Raw genomic sequence first — 17,006 nt, forward strand, 5'->3', positions numbered from 1 at the left:
GATTGCATCTCTTAAAAGAAGAAAGGTGATTCACCACTTATTGAAAACTCTAAATGTTAAAAATAGATGGTAATTTTTATGGCTTTTAAATGTGAAAAAAAAGACATGACAGTGTTTACTTCGGAGACTGAGAGCTCCATTATTGAGTTCTCTCTTAGATTCATCGTCTGGCTCATTAATTGCCAGTTTTTTTTATAATGTCTTTGGATGTCAGCATAGAAAAGGATTACCTTTTTGAATTGATGTTTGACAGACTTGTAAAACGTGTGGAGATAGCAAACTAATAAAAGGCAAAACAGGCATAGACTTATAATCAATCCATGAATTAAAAAACAAAATTGAAAAAAATTTTAGCAATGTTTTAGGATGATCAGGAATAACTTAGTTGTATGTCTTCTTTAGAAGCAAAATGTATTTTTTAATTTATAAGTAATTCACTTAGAGAATAAAAAGTGCAGTTTGCTTTTTTGAGCACCAGCTTCATTAGTTGTCCCCTCATGTGTGCCGATGATATTTACTCTTAGTTTTGAGTCTGCATTAAGTAATGTTAAGAGCATGCCTGAACTATAATTTTGTTCCTTTAAATTAATGAAACATAAGAATGTTACCTTCCGCCTTTAAAAAAAAAAATCTATAAAACACAATACTTTAAATTCATCAAAGAAGATACAGTTGGAAATTGGCTTTTCCAGTGATTCTCAGGGTTAGATAATTGAGTTGAATTTTTATGTTTACAGAAATCAATACTTAGGTGGACTTTAGAGGGATGCTTATAAAAAGACTGGCATTTCTGTTAAGTGAAACTATTAACTTTATCCATAATATAAGAACAACTTGCAGATGGCTCCTTTAACAATAATTCTATCTTGCTTTCCTGCCCTGTACTGCCTGCATACTGTAGCAACAATGGCTGTTAATTCTAGGGTAAACTTTATATAGGAAAATTCTTATCTATTGTGAAAGAAGGTGACAGGTTGTATACAGATCCTAAAAGGAGCTTGGAATCTCTCATCCTCAAAAAAAAATGTATTTTTTTTACAATTCAGTTTTCATTAATTGCAGCCTAGAGGCAGTGTTTAATTGGCTGATTGAATCATTGTATTGAATCAAGACTGTATGATATGTTTTTTTGTGGACAGGGAATCTCATTTTATTTGCAAATCCTTTTTTATGATCTGTTTTTGTTGTTTAAAACCTGAACCACATGAAACATTTGGCATTTTCTCAAAAAACCCCTGGGGGCTTTAGTCTTTATGAAGCATGGCATTTTGCTTATTTTTAACTGTATAACATTTTGATAAGTGTTAATGGAAGGGGGGTGTTGAGAGGAGGGGGAAGCAGATCTTACCTCTTTGAGATCACTTTATTGTCCAAACTAAATGTATTTTCTTGAAATCTTCAAATTTTTTACTGTCGCATACTGTGTTAAGCTATTTCCTTGATTGCTGAGAATTAGTTATTGAGAATGTATATCAGACTTGAGTAAGCCTATTATTTTTTTAAATTCTAGTATTTTATTGACTGTTGGCCCTTTGTGGATCTTTTAGCGGTTAACTTCCTTACTAAAGTAAAAATAGAAGCTGAATTAGTGCAACAATTAATAAATATTTTGAAAACCCATTTTTTGGTGGGGGAAGCTGAAAAGTTTGGTTGGTTTGTTTGTTTGTACCAGGGGTAGCCAGCCTACAGCATGGTGCCACAAGTGGCATGAGCAACTTGTGTGTGGCCCTTAGGCAGATTGAAGAGAGGATAGGGCAGGGAGCAGAAACCAGACCTGCAGACAGAGTGGGGAAAATAGGACTGGGAACAGGAAGCAGAACAGCAGATCAGGTAGGAGAAAGGGATCGGGGTGGCATTTGGAAGGTGCAGGGCTAATTTGTAGCATGTCTGCCTAAAAGGTTAGTCCCCACTAGTTTATACAATTGTTTTTACATGCCTACATCAATACTTGAACACACTTGGATGGCTGCAATGAGGCAGATCAGCCTATGATGCTTTCTTGATGAAAATGGAAGAAGATATAGATATACAGTTAGTGGAAGACACAGGTTTCTTCTGCTCTGTCTAACCAGGAATTTTTGGAAAGTATACAGAGACATGTTGGTTGCTGTTTCAGGGGTATAACAGTGTTGGTCTAAGGACATAGGCAGACAAGGGTCTTTGGGTGAATCTGATATCTTTTATTAGATCAGCTCATATAGTTGGTAACAAATTCTTCTTTGCAAGCTTTTGGGTATAAATACCTTTCATCAGGCTGAGGAAGCATCTACAGTTGCTGTTTCAACATACAGCTTCCTTTTCTTGAAGCATACCTTTTGAGAGAGAAATTTGAAAGACTCTAGCTTTCCTGACTCTCCACTACTTTTTACACCAGCTATACTCAAGTGTTCCGGATGAAAAATTTGAGACCACATAAATGAATAACCACTGATGTTTATAATACTCTGACCCATGAGCAAGATCATTAAGAGTTTGGAGGAAATGGTTAATGTACTGTGATCAGAGTTATGCAGCAGTTAGCTCATAAAGGAAAATACATCATTACCATCATTCAGTTAGTATCAGATTTAAATACTTAGGAGAGCTCTTGTAACTGTTGCCATGGTAATGCCAGGAAGGAAACATGGTAGTTTTCACCTATATCCATGTTCAGCTGAACCATTTTATAGTAACTTAACTGTAAAGGGAAGGTACCTTACCATCTCTAGGTTAGTTCTCTCTTTTTTGAGATGTGCAGTGATGAATGAAGACAGTCATTAACACGTTCCTTGCATATTCATTGACAGTCTTCTCTGTAAAAGATTTGTCTGTGGAGCTATTGACCTACTATTAATGCTTTCAAGGCTCTTTCTCTAGTATTACTTCTGTTCATGCTATAGTTAAAGCATGTCTTGCAATCATTGGAATTGCAGAATTAGTTTTCAACATAGAAATGGGGAAAGTTCATTTCTACCTTTTTACTATTTTTTTCAGACTAGGGAATTATGTGGACCTCTGTAAATATAATAATTTTTTCCTAGTTTCGTCTCATACCAAACATTGGTCCTTTAACATTGGACGTGTCCAGATGTTTTTAACTTAATTTGAACCTGGTGTCTTATTTATGGTGCCTGGCAGTTTCATCTTTCTATAACCTGACATCTAGATACTCTTTTAACTGACCTGAGCCAAGTTCCTAGCTTTTATTTGTCACACTTTTTGACTTGACTTCAGAATCAAAAGTGAAGAATAATGAAGGCATTCTTTCTTCCCTGACCTGTTTTATTATTGAACAGTACTGCACAGCTAACTTTGTGAATAACTTTTTGTCTGATGAGTTACTTAGTATTGATGAAGAGTTGAGACAGGATGCTGAACTGCATGAACCAAAGACCTGAAATAGTACAGCAAATGCTGTTTTCAAAGTATACCTTGTACACCTGAGTCTCTAGAGCAGTTGATTCTCAGCCAGAGTGCTGTGAGATAGTTTGACGTGTGATATGAGATATGGGGAGATAAGCAGATAAGCACAGGCTCGCTCGGGCTTGTCCCTTCCTAGCCAGTCTCCCCCCCCCCCCCCCCGCCATTGCCTGGCCCCTCTACAAGGAAGTGAGCACTGTAATGCACAAATTTAACTTTTGAAATCGGGTTCCATTCAATTCCCAAGCCATGTATATATTCCTCAGGTCCAAAAAAGGTTGAGAACCACTGCTCTAGACTCATCCAGGGCAATAGTACATACTGTCTAGTCATAAACTTTTTCTCTGTCCAAACCATAATTTACAAGGATGAAGACCTGTATATATTCATTAATATAAGTTACTGTAATGTCTCAGGGTTCATATTCTGTGATGTTCTTTTAAAAGGATAAATTAATCTGTATATAAAATATAGCAGAGACGATGTAGATCAAGGATGTCAAACCCACCTTGGCTCAGATCCAGACAGTGGGAGCTCCTCCTGGGCAAGGGTCAGTTGCAGTGGGTCTGTGGGTAGGTGATGACAGGTCCAGAGCCTGCCACTGGTGGCCATGCCTAATGGGATCCAGGGACTCTGAATTCTTTGATAGGACATGCCACTCCCTATTTCCAAGAGCTGACTGGACTTCTGTGGGCCCAGACCATATGTTTGACACCCCGATGTAGACTAAGAAAATTGATATGTTCAGAGTTTGGCAAAAGTACTGGTTCTCAAACTCCTTTTTGAAGGTTATGGATTCTTCTAAGAACAAATATTTATCAATAACAAAAACAAAACTCATTTGTATTACCCCCCCCCGCCTGATGATGTTTGCATAGCCAATGCTTAACTATAGCCATAAATCTTAATTCCATTTCTGGCTTGTGTGATAGTTTCATGCTGAAGCAAGTGGTTTAGTGTACTTCAGGATGGGGTAATTTGAGGTAATTGCTATTTAAAATAGTAACTCTTTTGCTACAATTTTTTGGCATAAGTGCCTGAAATAGTTAAGATCACACAATATACTGGCTGGCTTGGTATGAGTATATACTTTGAAACATAACTGACTTGTAAAATATACCATTGTTCAATTCCTCATTTATACTTACTACATTTTGAAGAAAGGGGTGTGGGGAAGGTTATTTTTTTAATTCTTAACCCAACAAGTTTACTCTTAGTGCTGAAAGTCGGGCTGTCTGTTCTCTTTGTACATATACCACCACCATGGAATGTAATTAATACTTTGAATCTAGTTAAGAATTCCTTGCTATTGTATAGAACTTTTTTATATTTAAGGATCTCAAAGCATCTAAAACAAAATTGAATTCTCCTCTCAACTTCCATCAAGACTGGGAAGTATTTTTATCCTTACTATGTAAATGGAAACTAACACAGAGCAACTCTGAGGCTTGTCCAAAATTGCACAGGACATCTATGGAAGCAGCATCAAAGTCCCATGGCTCCCTAACCCATGCTGTAACTGTAAGACTGTTTTCCCATAAACAGATCTATTGATGTGTGAGCTGGAAGGGAACAATTCACAGATTTAACAGAAGATGTCCAGGGGGAAATTCTGTTGTCCATAGATGTCATTTTTAATAATTTTTCTTTACACAGCTTAATATGTGTTCTTTTATTTGCTTTTTATTGGAAGTTTCAACCGTTAGACAAAAAAAGCAAAATTTCTTCTCTGATTATCCTTGCTTGCTATTTAGGACTGCCTGCTTCATTCCTGGAGTTTCCTAATGCTGTTCCTTTTGTCTCATAGTTTTAAGTTCATCTATATGAACTTTGCCACTTTTTTCCGAACTTTTAAAAAACACTTATCAATAAGTAATTTCACTTACAATTAAAATAATATTTTGCATTAAATGCAAACTTTATCATGTCTAGATTGCACGTGGGCGATGTTCCTCCAGTAATAAATCCCTGCCATAAGTATTCAAACTTCAATTCCTGAAAAAAGTTATTTTCTGTCTTGCCTCTTTTAGAAAGCTGACATAATATAAGAATTGAATCCTTTTAATCTAATAAGCATCTTTTGAAAAGCAAAACATATTTCCCCCTTCCAAAACACACTCCTGCAATGCTTACTGTTGTGCCATAAATAATTAGTACTGCACTATTATAAATGCCTGAAAATTAACATTTTTCAGGTTCATTTTTACTAGGATTAGGAGAGACAATCTTTACAGTGGATAGTAACATAAGCTAGAAGGGTAGCTTTTTATCTATTTTCAGGAGAGAGGTCATTTTTATTAATTTAACCTGTAATAGTTTTTAGTATACTGTTTCCCCCTTTGTTCCTTCCACCTAGACAAAAGACTTCAGTAGACTGCAACTATCTTGCCAATAATTCAAATATTTATTTGTATTTATAATGTGCCTTCAAGCTAGAAGCAGGCACTAATACAAATTTGTAAAAATTATGATGGTCATTCAGTATGGCTTACAAAATTAAGCAGCTCTTACACAGTGCACCAGATTGTTGGCATTTTAACTGGCAAAGATTTTGTTAGACTAAACTGATAGGTATTGTAACCTGTCTTAAACTCTGCCAGGCTGAAAGCAGGAGCCATGTTCCAAATATGAGTCCTCTAGGGGGTGCCTGTCTGCCAAACCTTAGAGTTCAAGTGCCAAGCCACTTAAGGTTTAGCTATTAACCCCTTGGAATTGTACCCAGTAGCCAGTAGAATTTCAGTAGTGAGATGTCGTCACTGTCTGCCTTGAATAACACGAAAAGAAGAGTGTTCTGCATTAGCTGAATTTTTTGAGCAATCCAAATTAGTACATTATACTGGCCCAGCCTGGAATTGCTGAGAATGGGTATAAGTGTTGATGCCCTCCTTTGAAAGGAAGATGAATATCCTTTTGGTCAGCTGCTTATAGGGAAAAGGCCTCTAGCTAAAGATCAAGGAACAGTACTGAATGAATTATGAAACAATGATTACATATCACTCTCAACCAAGTTGGAACATATCCCTCTAATGATGTGGAACAGTTGGCTCCCTGCAGTCTCTCCAGATGTCTTCCCAATAGCCAGTAGCATTACATCCATCTTGGTACGTTAATCTTAAACTAGGTAGCTTTCATCCAGGATATCTCTGTCCTAACAAGAAACTGTTAGGTCTGAATTTTAAGAAAACCAGAAATAGGTATTTATCAGTGCACTGGTAAAAGAGCCCTAACATCTTTAACACTTGAGAATGTATCATATGAAGGGCAATGGATATCACTAGAACATAATGTAAAATTTATTTCCTTACCTTAGCCTTTTCTTAATTAGGTCATTCACACAATATACTCATTCTGCTTCACAAATAAACATAAACCAGTCGAGCATTTTTTTCCCCCAGACATCTGGAAATAAGAGATTGTTGTTCTCTCTCTCTCCCTCTCTCTTTAAGTATTGTGAAAGTGAGCAAATACTGTGGCTGTTGCACCATATAAGTATCTAGGTTAATACACAAGAATGATAAGGTAGAACATAAGAGGAACACCTGAAAGGTAAATAATAAGCAAATTGCTCCTCTTCCACAAGAGCTCATAATGTTCCCTGAGAGTTTTAAGTAAACCCAAACAATCCATTCATACCTAGTGGTTCCTGGATATAAAATTGCTCTGTGGTCAACCATATCAAAGGCTGCTAAGATTAAATGTTATTAGCATAGACTTGTAATGGAGAAATTGACCCAAAAAACACTGTATATGGTGCACCTAATTTGACAATCAGAAAATACAAAAAGTAGGGCAAGCCAATAAGTCTTGGGCAGTAGGGCAAGCCAATATGTTTTGAGCAGTTTCAACATTAAATAATTTTTACCATTCATAAAAACAGGTTTGAGTGGCTTTCAGGTAGTAAGCATAAATAATATCTATTTTAACTAAAATAAAAATAAAATATCTACTTAAAATAATTTTAATTAAATAGAAGCTCAAATATTTACCCTGTAAAGGTACTAATTGAGGACCCAAAATGGGCTTCTACCAAAACTGAAGAGGTGGAGAAATCCTAGAATAACAAACAGTGACCTGGATGATACAACTTTGTTAGAAAACACTTTTCATATACTGTACATTAGGAGAAGTATAATCTGTAAATGCATTGAAATTACTTTTGTTACCTTTTTGTTTTTAGTGGTACAAAATACTGTTTTTTCATAAAACCAGGCAACCAATTTTGTATTTCCAACCATTTTGTTGTCCAGAAATGTCAAATTATCACTTGGGGTATATTTAAAATAGGCTTTTAGGTTTATTTTGCCTTAATGTAACCACGATCATTCAATTAGTCCTATTTTTTTTGCACAATATTGATACACTTTTGGCTTTTCTTTTACAAATGACACCTATCCAAAGGTTTGGAAAGCTTGTTTTGATATAGTACTTTTAACTGTGTAGAAGATGTCACTGTTCAAGCAAGGAGTGCATCAACAGATTTCTTTTCGTATGCACCAAATGTTGGTACCTTCCTTAGACTGAAACTTAAAGTTTGAAGTAACCTTCGGTGATGGCTCACTTTTAAAATATGACCTTAACTCATTGCAAGCTCTGATGCACAATAGTATCTTTCTAAACTGAGGGTTTTTTAAGACCAAAAATCATATTTTGCAAAGTAGAAATCTGGCCATAATAAAGTACATGGTTGGTTCCTTAAAATTCATTCATGTCATAAAATTGTAATGTTACATTAATAAACTCCTAGTGTATATGAAACCATATTTTAATATGGTTCTAAATTGAAAAGAATCTTTCCTTTTTGTGCACATTTAAAAAAAAATTCCTTAGCTTGTCATTAGTGGGTTTATTTACAGCAGTTCTAGATAAAAGAAAATCATTAATGAAAGGAAAGACTTGGACTATAAGAATGAAGATGTTTCTTTAAAGAAAAGTTAATGTGGGAAATATTCTCAATTATATTTTATTGGCACATAAAATAGCAATTGTACCACCAAAGTGTGCATGCTTATTATTGCACATTAACACAAAAACCCTTGTATACCATCTTTTTCAAATTAGTTTGGAAAACCTTTTGGTTCTGGTGTTGTAATAGTACTGTTTTCAAGAATATTTTTTTCTTTAAATTAAAAAAATAATTTTCAAAACCCCATTATGTGATGGGGCTTAACTAAATACTGTCCCATTTAAGATCATCCATTTTTACTGTTCATGCTGTCAGCAATATTTACAAATTGCACATGGAATACTTTTTTTATAGAAGAAGTATTGTCCTTTTTAGTGCAGTTTACGATGACGATACCTGCCAGCTTTTTCTTTTGCTGCATTGGCACAGGCATTGTGCTTATTTTGTTGTAAGTGGTTCCAGTATTTGATCAGTTCACTAGGCTGGAACTGATGGGAGGTAATTAGGTGGCTATATTTACAGCTGGAGTAAGAAACTCGCCAGTGATTGAAGACAAACTCATTTGGTGGGGGCATAGGGTCAATTCGCAGCTTGGCAAGACAGATCCCAACATATACATCCTCCAGATGCAAACGTCTGATGCTTAAGGAGACTTTAAATATCTTTTCTGCCAAATCTCCAGAAAAAACATAACCAGTTCCAGAGCAGAATACTGGGTAACGCTCACTTGGATACAGATCAGGTGGCATATACCACTTGCTATCTTTGTTCCTGTTAGGTGCGTACCCTCTCATTAGATAACCAGTAAAATATTTGTGCCTTGGAGGCAGTTCTGGCTTCAGAAGCTTATGTATTAAATATTCAGTGTTGACAAACATGTCGCTGTCAGTTTTCATAACGTAGGGAACATTTGCGCAGTAGGTAGCAACCCAGTTCATTCCCATAAGAGTTTTAATGGTTAAATTATAATAAGTGTCTAAATATTCTTGTTGAATAATATCATGGTATTGTCTGCTTTCCTCTAGAATGGCACGTTGGAGGTATCCATTTAGCTTAATACTTAGACCCAGAAGAAAAATGCGAACAATTTGGATACCTGGTGCCAGGCTTTCGTTACCCCAGGTGTGCCGAATAGCTTGTCTAGCTTCCACTTGTCCTGGCTCTGCTGCTATGAGGAGTATTAGAAAAGGACTTTTCTCCTGGCATTTTTCAGGTTCATTTATGATATACCGAAAATGATATGAGGTTGGGTGCCCAGTACCTTTTTCATTGTAAATGCTTCCATTGGCACTGAGTGTGTTCTCTAAGCCAGTTACTCCTTGTGGTGACAGATCCGTGTTGTTGGAATTAGTGACTGTTTGAGGCCTAAAAGTGTGAGGAACTGCATCCTTCCAAATGTTCCTTAGAGAGCTGTGGTTCATTTCACTTTTTGTAGACCTAAATCCTCGTATGGTATAAGCCACAGGGTTTTCCTTGAATCCAGCCCTACCTGGAAGCCAGTCGTGATGATTAAAAAACAGAAACATAGCAAAAAGAAATACAAGAGAGAGCAGGCCAATAAGGTGGGTTCGAAACAAGGACCTTTTGGTATTCCAGGTCATTTTTGCAAAGCAGCAGTGTCGTCTTCTCCACTGAAGCATGTTGTAAGTATCCAGTAATAGGATATGAGATAATGGTTGAAGAAAATGTTTTGCTGTTTCAATCCACTGCTATTCTTTGGTATTCATCTTCTGCTATTCACTTAGACTAATTTTTTACAAATGGCTCACTCTGGAAGGATGAAAAAAAACAAACATTTTTTTATAAATCACTTTAAGTCTGTATAGTTTTAATATCAAAAGTTACCATTATAAATAAAATAATATGTTAGTATCCAAATTTATAAATGATTATCTGTGGTATAATTATAATCTGAACAGAACATTAAATCCTGCATTAGAAGCAAAACTTCAGGTTAAAATTTACTTGATGAATTGGCTGCTTCAAACATTCACTACTTTTTAATTATAAATTATACGAGTAGTACATTCTTGATGTTAATGATTTGTCTTTTCTTCCCACTGGGCAGCAGAGGCTGACATGCTCATCTTGGATCAAAAAATGTGGAGTTTACTTAAATCAGTTTTATGCATAGTGAATGTAAAACTCTTCAACAATTTTTGAGAGGCCAAGTGAAAAGGCCTTGATACCAGATGGAAGGTTTATTGGCATTAATTAAAATTGATTTGATATGCAGCGAGTAGTACTGCTCACAGTCAGAGGCCCTTTTTGTAAAATTGTCATGTATCGGTAGTGGGACAGACGGCACAAGGTTGATTATAGCTGAGTTCTGTTAGTCACAGTACACTGCTTGGCATGTTTCCGTTGGCCCCTACTGTGTTCAGAAAGTCAATGAGAAGATGCACCTGTCAAAATTAATTTTCAGGGTCCAGTAACCTCACTATAGATTCCTCAGCTGTTAACAAACGATTTCATTTTCAGTCACCTTTTGCTCACCTTTAACCTTTCCTTCACAATGAGGAAGTACACTAAAGAGAACCCTTTCTTTTTCCTTATTTAGGCATTAAGTGGTTAATACCAAAATCAAGCCTGTAATTTTCTGTTGAGAGAAATTTCAGTTGTGTACATGTAAATATGAAGAAAAACATTACACAGAAATCTGGAACTAATTTTTATAGTAAACTCTGGAGTAAGTATTTTTTTTAAAGCGTTCGTAGTTTCTAAACTAACTAGCTTGTGAATGTTGTGGTTATAACATTCTGATTTTAGGCAGTGTTATAGTGGCAGCTGGAACTATACAAAATTTGCCAAACTGGTTAAACGAGCTTTATGCTACATGACTTTCCCCTCAATTTTTTTTTAGATTCAGGACCAGAGTCGATATGGCATCTTCATGATGCTGCATATTAAAAGCTGATCACATCTCATAAATGAGCCTTTCATTGCACAGTACAAATTCGTTTGTGATTTTCAATTTGCTCTAATTTATTTCTAGACCCTAGGGTTTTACACAGGGAAAAAAGCCAATTTTCAGGACTCCCATGGAAAATGCTTTTTTTAAATGTAAATTTGTAATTTATTTAATTACTTATTGGCTTTCAAAGAAGATAACAATTTGGATTGATTCTTCATTTTAAAAAATAAAGGTAGTGACACTGGAAGGGTAATTACAAGTTCTGAGCTGCAAAAATGTAACTTGGCACACTGATACTGAATTATTAATCTGTATGTATCGTACAATTTAAAGAATTTTGAACTTTTATCATGCACATATGTATGTTACATGCATATTTGTGCCCACTACTGTTGAAGTAATAAGACTGTTTAAAAAAAACAAAAAACAACAGCTCTTTGTACATTTGTATACCCACAAGTTAGTGTAAATCAGCTTTGAATTCAAGTTGAAATAATATACATTTATATAGAAGAAAACTCATTCAGATACTTGGGAATGCAATACTGAATCAAAACTGGTTTATCTAACTAACCTCCACTAGGAGGAGCAAGTAAGCGTGGATTTTAACCATGACTTTTGTAACAATGCATATGTATCTGAAAAGGCCATGCAGTTCCATAAATCTGTTCGTGGAATAAATATATATTTACTCAGTAATACACTCATGTACTAACATATTAAAAAAATAAAACAGAAATGCTGAACTTAAACTCACTACCTTTAATTAGATCAGAATTATTAAATTTTGTGGCTACTGTTTACCTGACAATGAGCTATTTCTAGTTCATAGAGAAGTTCTATAAAACAGTATTTTATAATGAATATCATACAGACCTGTAATTCAGATGTTAAAACTGTAAGTTCTAACGTATCTAATTTGAGTACTAACTTGCAATTGTGTGGTGCCAGTGTAGCTATTATATATGTGTATGGAAAAGAAATAAGTCCTGAAGTTTGTACTTCGGTGCTGATCTGCAAATCCAAAAGCTTTTTGGCTTCTCTGCAATATGCAGGCAGTCTTGGAGTGAAAAAATCAATAGTTTGAGTTAAATTTTACACACAAGCAACTATATAATAGACACCCTACAAGTGTAAGTATCCATCTGAACTCTGCGGAATGAATGAGCATATATATCTGAGTAGAAACAGATTCTAAAAGCTTGGTTTCAGGTTGTTGCATTTTCTTAGTGGTGTTTTATAATTCAATAAAAGTCAATTTTGGTGGCTAATTTCAGTGTTACAATATAATGCATTTTAAAATCACAAAACATTTGCCAAGTATAACTTTTGAGAAAGTGTGGTAAAAAGTCATATTGCATAAAAAAGTTTAGGGATCCGCTGCAATTTTAAAAAAAGAAAATAGAAAAGGATGATAAATACCCCTGAAGTAATGAGTTCTGTTCATTTTTAAAAAAAATATTAAAAAGAACCACAGAGGAATTTTGCCCTTAAATTCCCAAAACAGTGCATGAAGTGAGTTTTTATAGAATCTGAAAGACTTCAACAATTAAATGTTCATGTAATGTGTTTAAATTTCTTAGTCACGTGAGTCTGCCTTTGGACACCTTATTGTAAATAGAAAGTGACTCTACTTTTAAATGTGTAGGGTTTGGGGGTTTTTTTGTCTCCCCTCCCCCTACCCCCCAGTGCAACTTTTTCATAACAACTGTTGATTTTAATTGGGGGGGTGGGAAATCCCTAGCCTCATGCATATATCTATTGGAAGAGTAAATTATAATGTAATGTTCACATTGTTCCATTTGGAAAAAAGAACTTGCATTTGAAAAAAGCATTGCCTCTCTTAAGTTATAGTTAGTAATTGCCCTTTCACAAAAGAAATTGTAAACAAAATCATAACAGGTTAAAATTTGGTTTGGTTTAAACGATTTTGTGATAAACTGACAATATCCATTTAAAAAGTAGTATGAAAGGTTTTTGGGCTTCAGATGGGGGGAAAGATTGTCGTTTCCAACCATTTGTTTAGTAGAATATTACCAAATGCTTCCTTGTTGCATAGTATTATATTCCATTTCATAAAGCTTATGAGCACACACATTGTGCCTAGTGGTAAATGGAGTTTACCACTACTACCAGTCACTTTGTCATTTGAATGTGTGCTACGGTATGCAGCTATGTATTTTAATCCTTACTTGCGTCAAGGATTGTACATTAAATTTCTGTATTATAAGAAAGCAAATAATTTTTTAAAATGTAGAATGCCTCCATAATTATTAGTTCTAGACCTTGCTCTATTTGTGTTTCGGCTTCTCTGTACTTTTTGTTGTATTCTAATTACAGCTCCACAGATTTGAAGAATTAGGTTTAACACCGAATACCCTGGCTCTTCATATTTTTATTTGATTTGTGGGAATTGCTTTTAATAAGGGAGAGAAGTTCAGAAGGTGGCCTCAGAGTTGGTATACCGCTGATAAATGCGAGCAGGACTTAGGTTCTGCAGGGCCTCATCTGAGTTGACAATCTTAACCACTATAATCCTTTTTACGAAACTAAAAGTATTTAAACTGTTGTTTCATGTTCACTTGTTTAAAAAGGGGAATGACCTAAAGCATGAAATGAACTAAATTAAATGTTTGCTTCTTAGCATCTGCTGAGATTAGAATTCTTTATTTTTCATAGAATGGAAATTTCAGAAAAGTTGTTTTCGCATTTAAATATTTGGGTTTTATTAATGCATCTTACTCTGTGCCAGTTGCATGTTTGAATTTCATCTTCTGTTATATTAGGCATGTAAGCTTTTTCCAGAGTTGCACTAGTTTTATTGCATGTTAGCAAAGCCTGGAGCTAAGTAAGCACATTTATATTTAACACACTAATGATTTATTATGGTTTATTGGTAGATTTTGCAGATAAGCACTTTGACTCTGAGGGTATATTAGATTGCTATAGATTCAGGTTTTAAATTTTTATTGCAAATAATAACTAGAGCTTTCTGGCTTTGTTTCATCAATAAAGCACTTTAAATAAGGTTTCCATCTTAAACAGTAGATGAAAATGAATGAAGATCTTTTTTTTTTTTGTGGGCATCTTTTCAGTCAAAGTTAAACAATCGATATGTTGTATATTAAGTAGACAACTTTTAGTGATGGTGTGTTGTAATTTACATGCTCACCATCTTGAATAATATTGTATTAAGGTTTCCTTTCAGGATGTTGGTCGAACCTAATGTTACTTTTAAATTGTGGTTGTTAATTGTATTGCTGGTCACTTTAAATCATTTACATTCCTTTCCTTGCTTTTTTTTTTTTTTCAGTTCTAAATTAGGCATGGCTGATGATGTTTAATCTGATGACATTTTGCTTGTGTTTAAAAGCACTATGGGGGGGGGAAACAAATGTAAAAGGATTGAAGGTACTATTTAACTAATGTAATTTGACTGCATGGTCTGTTTTGATGGTTCAGTGCTCTCAGCATGTCACATCATAGCCATTTTACCAGTGCTTTTAAGATTTTACTTCAGGTACAGATTAAATCTGACCTAGTTTGAGAGGATTGCCAACTGATTTATTTTTTTAACTAAATGTTTAGGTTTAATTTCTCAGTTACATACAATAGTTGCAGACAGCTGCATTGTCCCTTTAATCAGTCTGCACTACCTACCCCAACCTATGAACAGTCTGTAATATTTAAATATTTTTCTTTTTAATAAAGATAATGACACTGTTTTTTATTGTGGAAAATATATGCTGGAATTCTCTTTCACTGTTATGGGAATGTTATCTCTGGCTTCCATAGGTTAGCAATGCTCGTTATCTGTAGGCAGCAAAGGTAACAGGCAATTGAATGATTATCACACGCGAGGTTTTGACATACCTTCCTTGGTCAGGCCATTTATGGTGAGAGGATTATACCCACTGAAAATAGTTTTGGCACGCCATCACTTCAGCAAAAAAGATGCTATCGAACATGCGCACATCCCCCAGCAGTCTGCTTCCTGCGATTGCTTTTCACAATATCCAATCTGTCCATCTGTCTGTCTGTTGCTGTGTTAGCTCCTTTGCTCAGGAGCGTCCTCGTCTTGGATTTTTTTGTTCATCTTCCAAACAAAAGACCAGTAGTTCCTGCTTCTGTTCCAGCCAGGATTGTCTGCCTCCGACAATCGTTGCACTGAAGCTTTTACATCTGGTATTTCCCTTGTCGGACAATGCAGTGCTGTTTTCTCTCCTGAGTATCCATATTTCTGGTGATAATGCTAGCAGTGAGTGCTAGCGTGTAGTGGTTCAGTTGCATTCACTAATGGGATTTGCCTCCTTCCCTTCCTTCATTGTTGCTAGGCAGTAACAGAAACCGTTTTGAGCAGTTTTAACTGAGGGTTTTGGTCTATAAAATCCACTCCATAGTTCCTCAGCTGCTGCACAGGCAGGCAGCAGTTTAAATGTGGGCTTTGACAGATGCTGTCTTCTGACAGAGCAGAATTTAACGTCATTGCTTGGCTGAATCCCACGTGATTGTTTGCATTCATTTTGACTAAATCCTAAGGCAGCCAGGAATCTTAGAGGTTTTTTGCTTCTATTTGATAAATGATGCATATACAGTACCAGTGTACTATTGAATGAATCGTATGAACATAGCATGATGATTAAATGAATGATTGAATTTATGTTTTTACTTGTTTTCTTTTTTGAGTACCATACCGTAAAACATTCCATAAGTGTATTTTAATGTTAAATGTTCCCTTTTCTCTTTATTCCAGACACCATTCTGTGGTGCCTAAGAATTTTTAAATCTTAACTTCATTTAACTCTTTCACTCCTTTATGAGTATATTATCCTGCACCAAATGAGACGCATTTCTTAACATATTGTATTAATACAAATAAAAAAAGAATGCTGCTTGTACTTTACTCCATTCCGCTCATGTAGAAACTCTTGATCTTAGGTTAGTTGGAGAAGCTGGCCACAGTCCATGTATTAACACCAGAGCATTAAGCCACCTCGCTGCTATTAGTGGATTTCTTCCTCTGTAGAGGTCACAGCTTAGCCATATAGTATTAAGGGAGTAAAATCTTCTTTAAAGGCCATTATACTTATGAATTACTTTCTCCTTTCTGTTTAAATATCTATAGTACGTTTCATCTTGCTGTTCTTAGTATGATTTGCTTTTTTCATCAACTTCCTCCTCCTAAGGTGAAATAACATGACATGTTCTGTGATGCATGCAGTATACAAGCAAAATCTAATAAGTAGTTCAACATAGAAATGGCATAATTGTGGTGAAAAATAAGTGTTTGGGTATTTAATCATCTTTTAAAAGGATCAGCTGATCACTGTGCCAGCTGCTGTAATGGGACTAGCCTTGACCAACACAGAATCTTTTCATTGGACTGCCCAGCTATTTACATCATTTTAGTTTCTGTAGTGTACTGGTGCAAGTACCTCCTGTAATAAAGCTGAGTAGTAATTCAGGATTCCCCATGCGAAGTCGGTGCCATCTACTATTTTACACATGCATATTGAGAATTTACTGAAGACATGTAATCAGATATATCCTTCTGATTATATTTCCTATGCATAAAAGTCCACTGTAATTGGGATGGTATTTTCTATCTAAATATTTCCATTCTTAATCAGAGTTTGTGTAAGGTCTACTCTTTCAACATGCTCTTTGTATAAATGAAATAAAATTCCTTGGGGTGGGGTAAGTGTTACAGACAATATTGTGTTCTTTCACCAAGAGTAAATAATTACAGACCTTGTATATTTGCCTTTTGACTGAAGGATCCCACTGCAC

General features: G+C 35.3%; 2 protein-coding genes across 2 annotated transcripts in view; one reads left to right on the forward strand and one right to left on the reverse strand.

The window, feature by feature from the left end:
- The window catches only part of CDC73 (cell division cycle 73), a 160,597-nt gene that overhangs the window by 77,216 nt on the left and 66,375 nt on the right, over positions 1-17,006 (forward strand). The window lies entirely within an intron of this gene.
- B3GALT2 (beta-1,3-galactosyltransferase 2) lies at positions 4,765-15,632 on the reverse strand. Its single transcript, XM_090049297.1, has 2 exons — positions 15,090-15,632; positions 4,765-10,072 (listed from the first exon to the last, which is right to left on the reverse strand). The coding sequence occupies exon 2, from the start codon at positions 9,940-9,942 to the stop codon at positions 8,674-8,676; it is 1,269 nt and encodes a 422-aa protein (XP_089905423.1). The 5' UTR covers positions 9,943-10,072; positions 15,090-15,632; the 3' UTR covers positions 4,765-8,673.

This window comes from Crocodylus siamensis, chromosome 5 (assembly GCF_052110815.1).
Source record: "Crocodylus siamensis isolate JL-2025a chromosome 5, ASM5211081v1, whole genome shotgun sequence".
In the NCBI taxonomy this organism is placed as follows: Eukaryota; Metazoa; Chordata; order Crocodylia; family Crocodylidae; genus Crocodylus; species Crocodylus siamensis.

What these genes read in the sequence shown, in the direction of transcription:
- B3GALT2 (XM_090049297.1), bottom strand. Translation starts at nt 9,942, where the DNA reads ATGCTTCAGTGGAGAAGACGACACTGCTGCTTTGCAAAAATGACCTGG.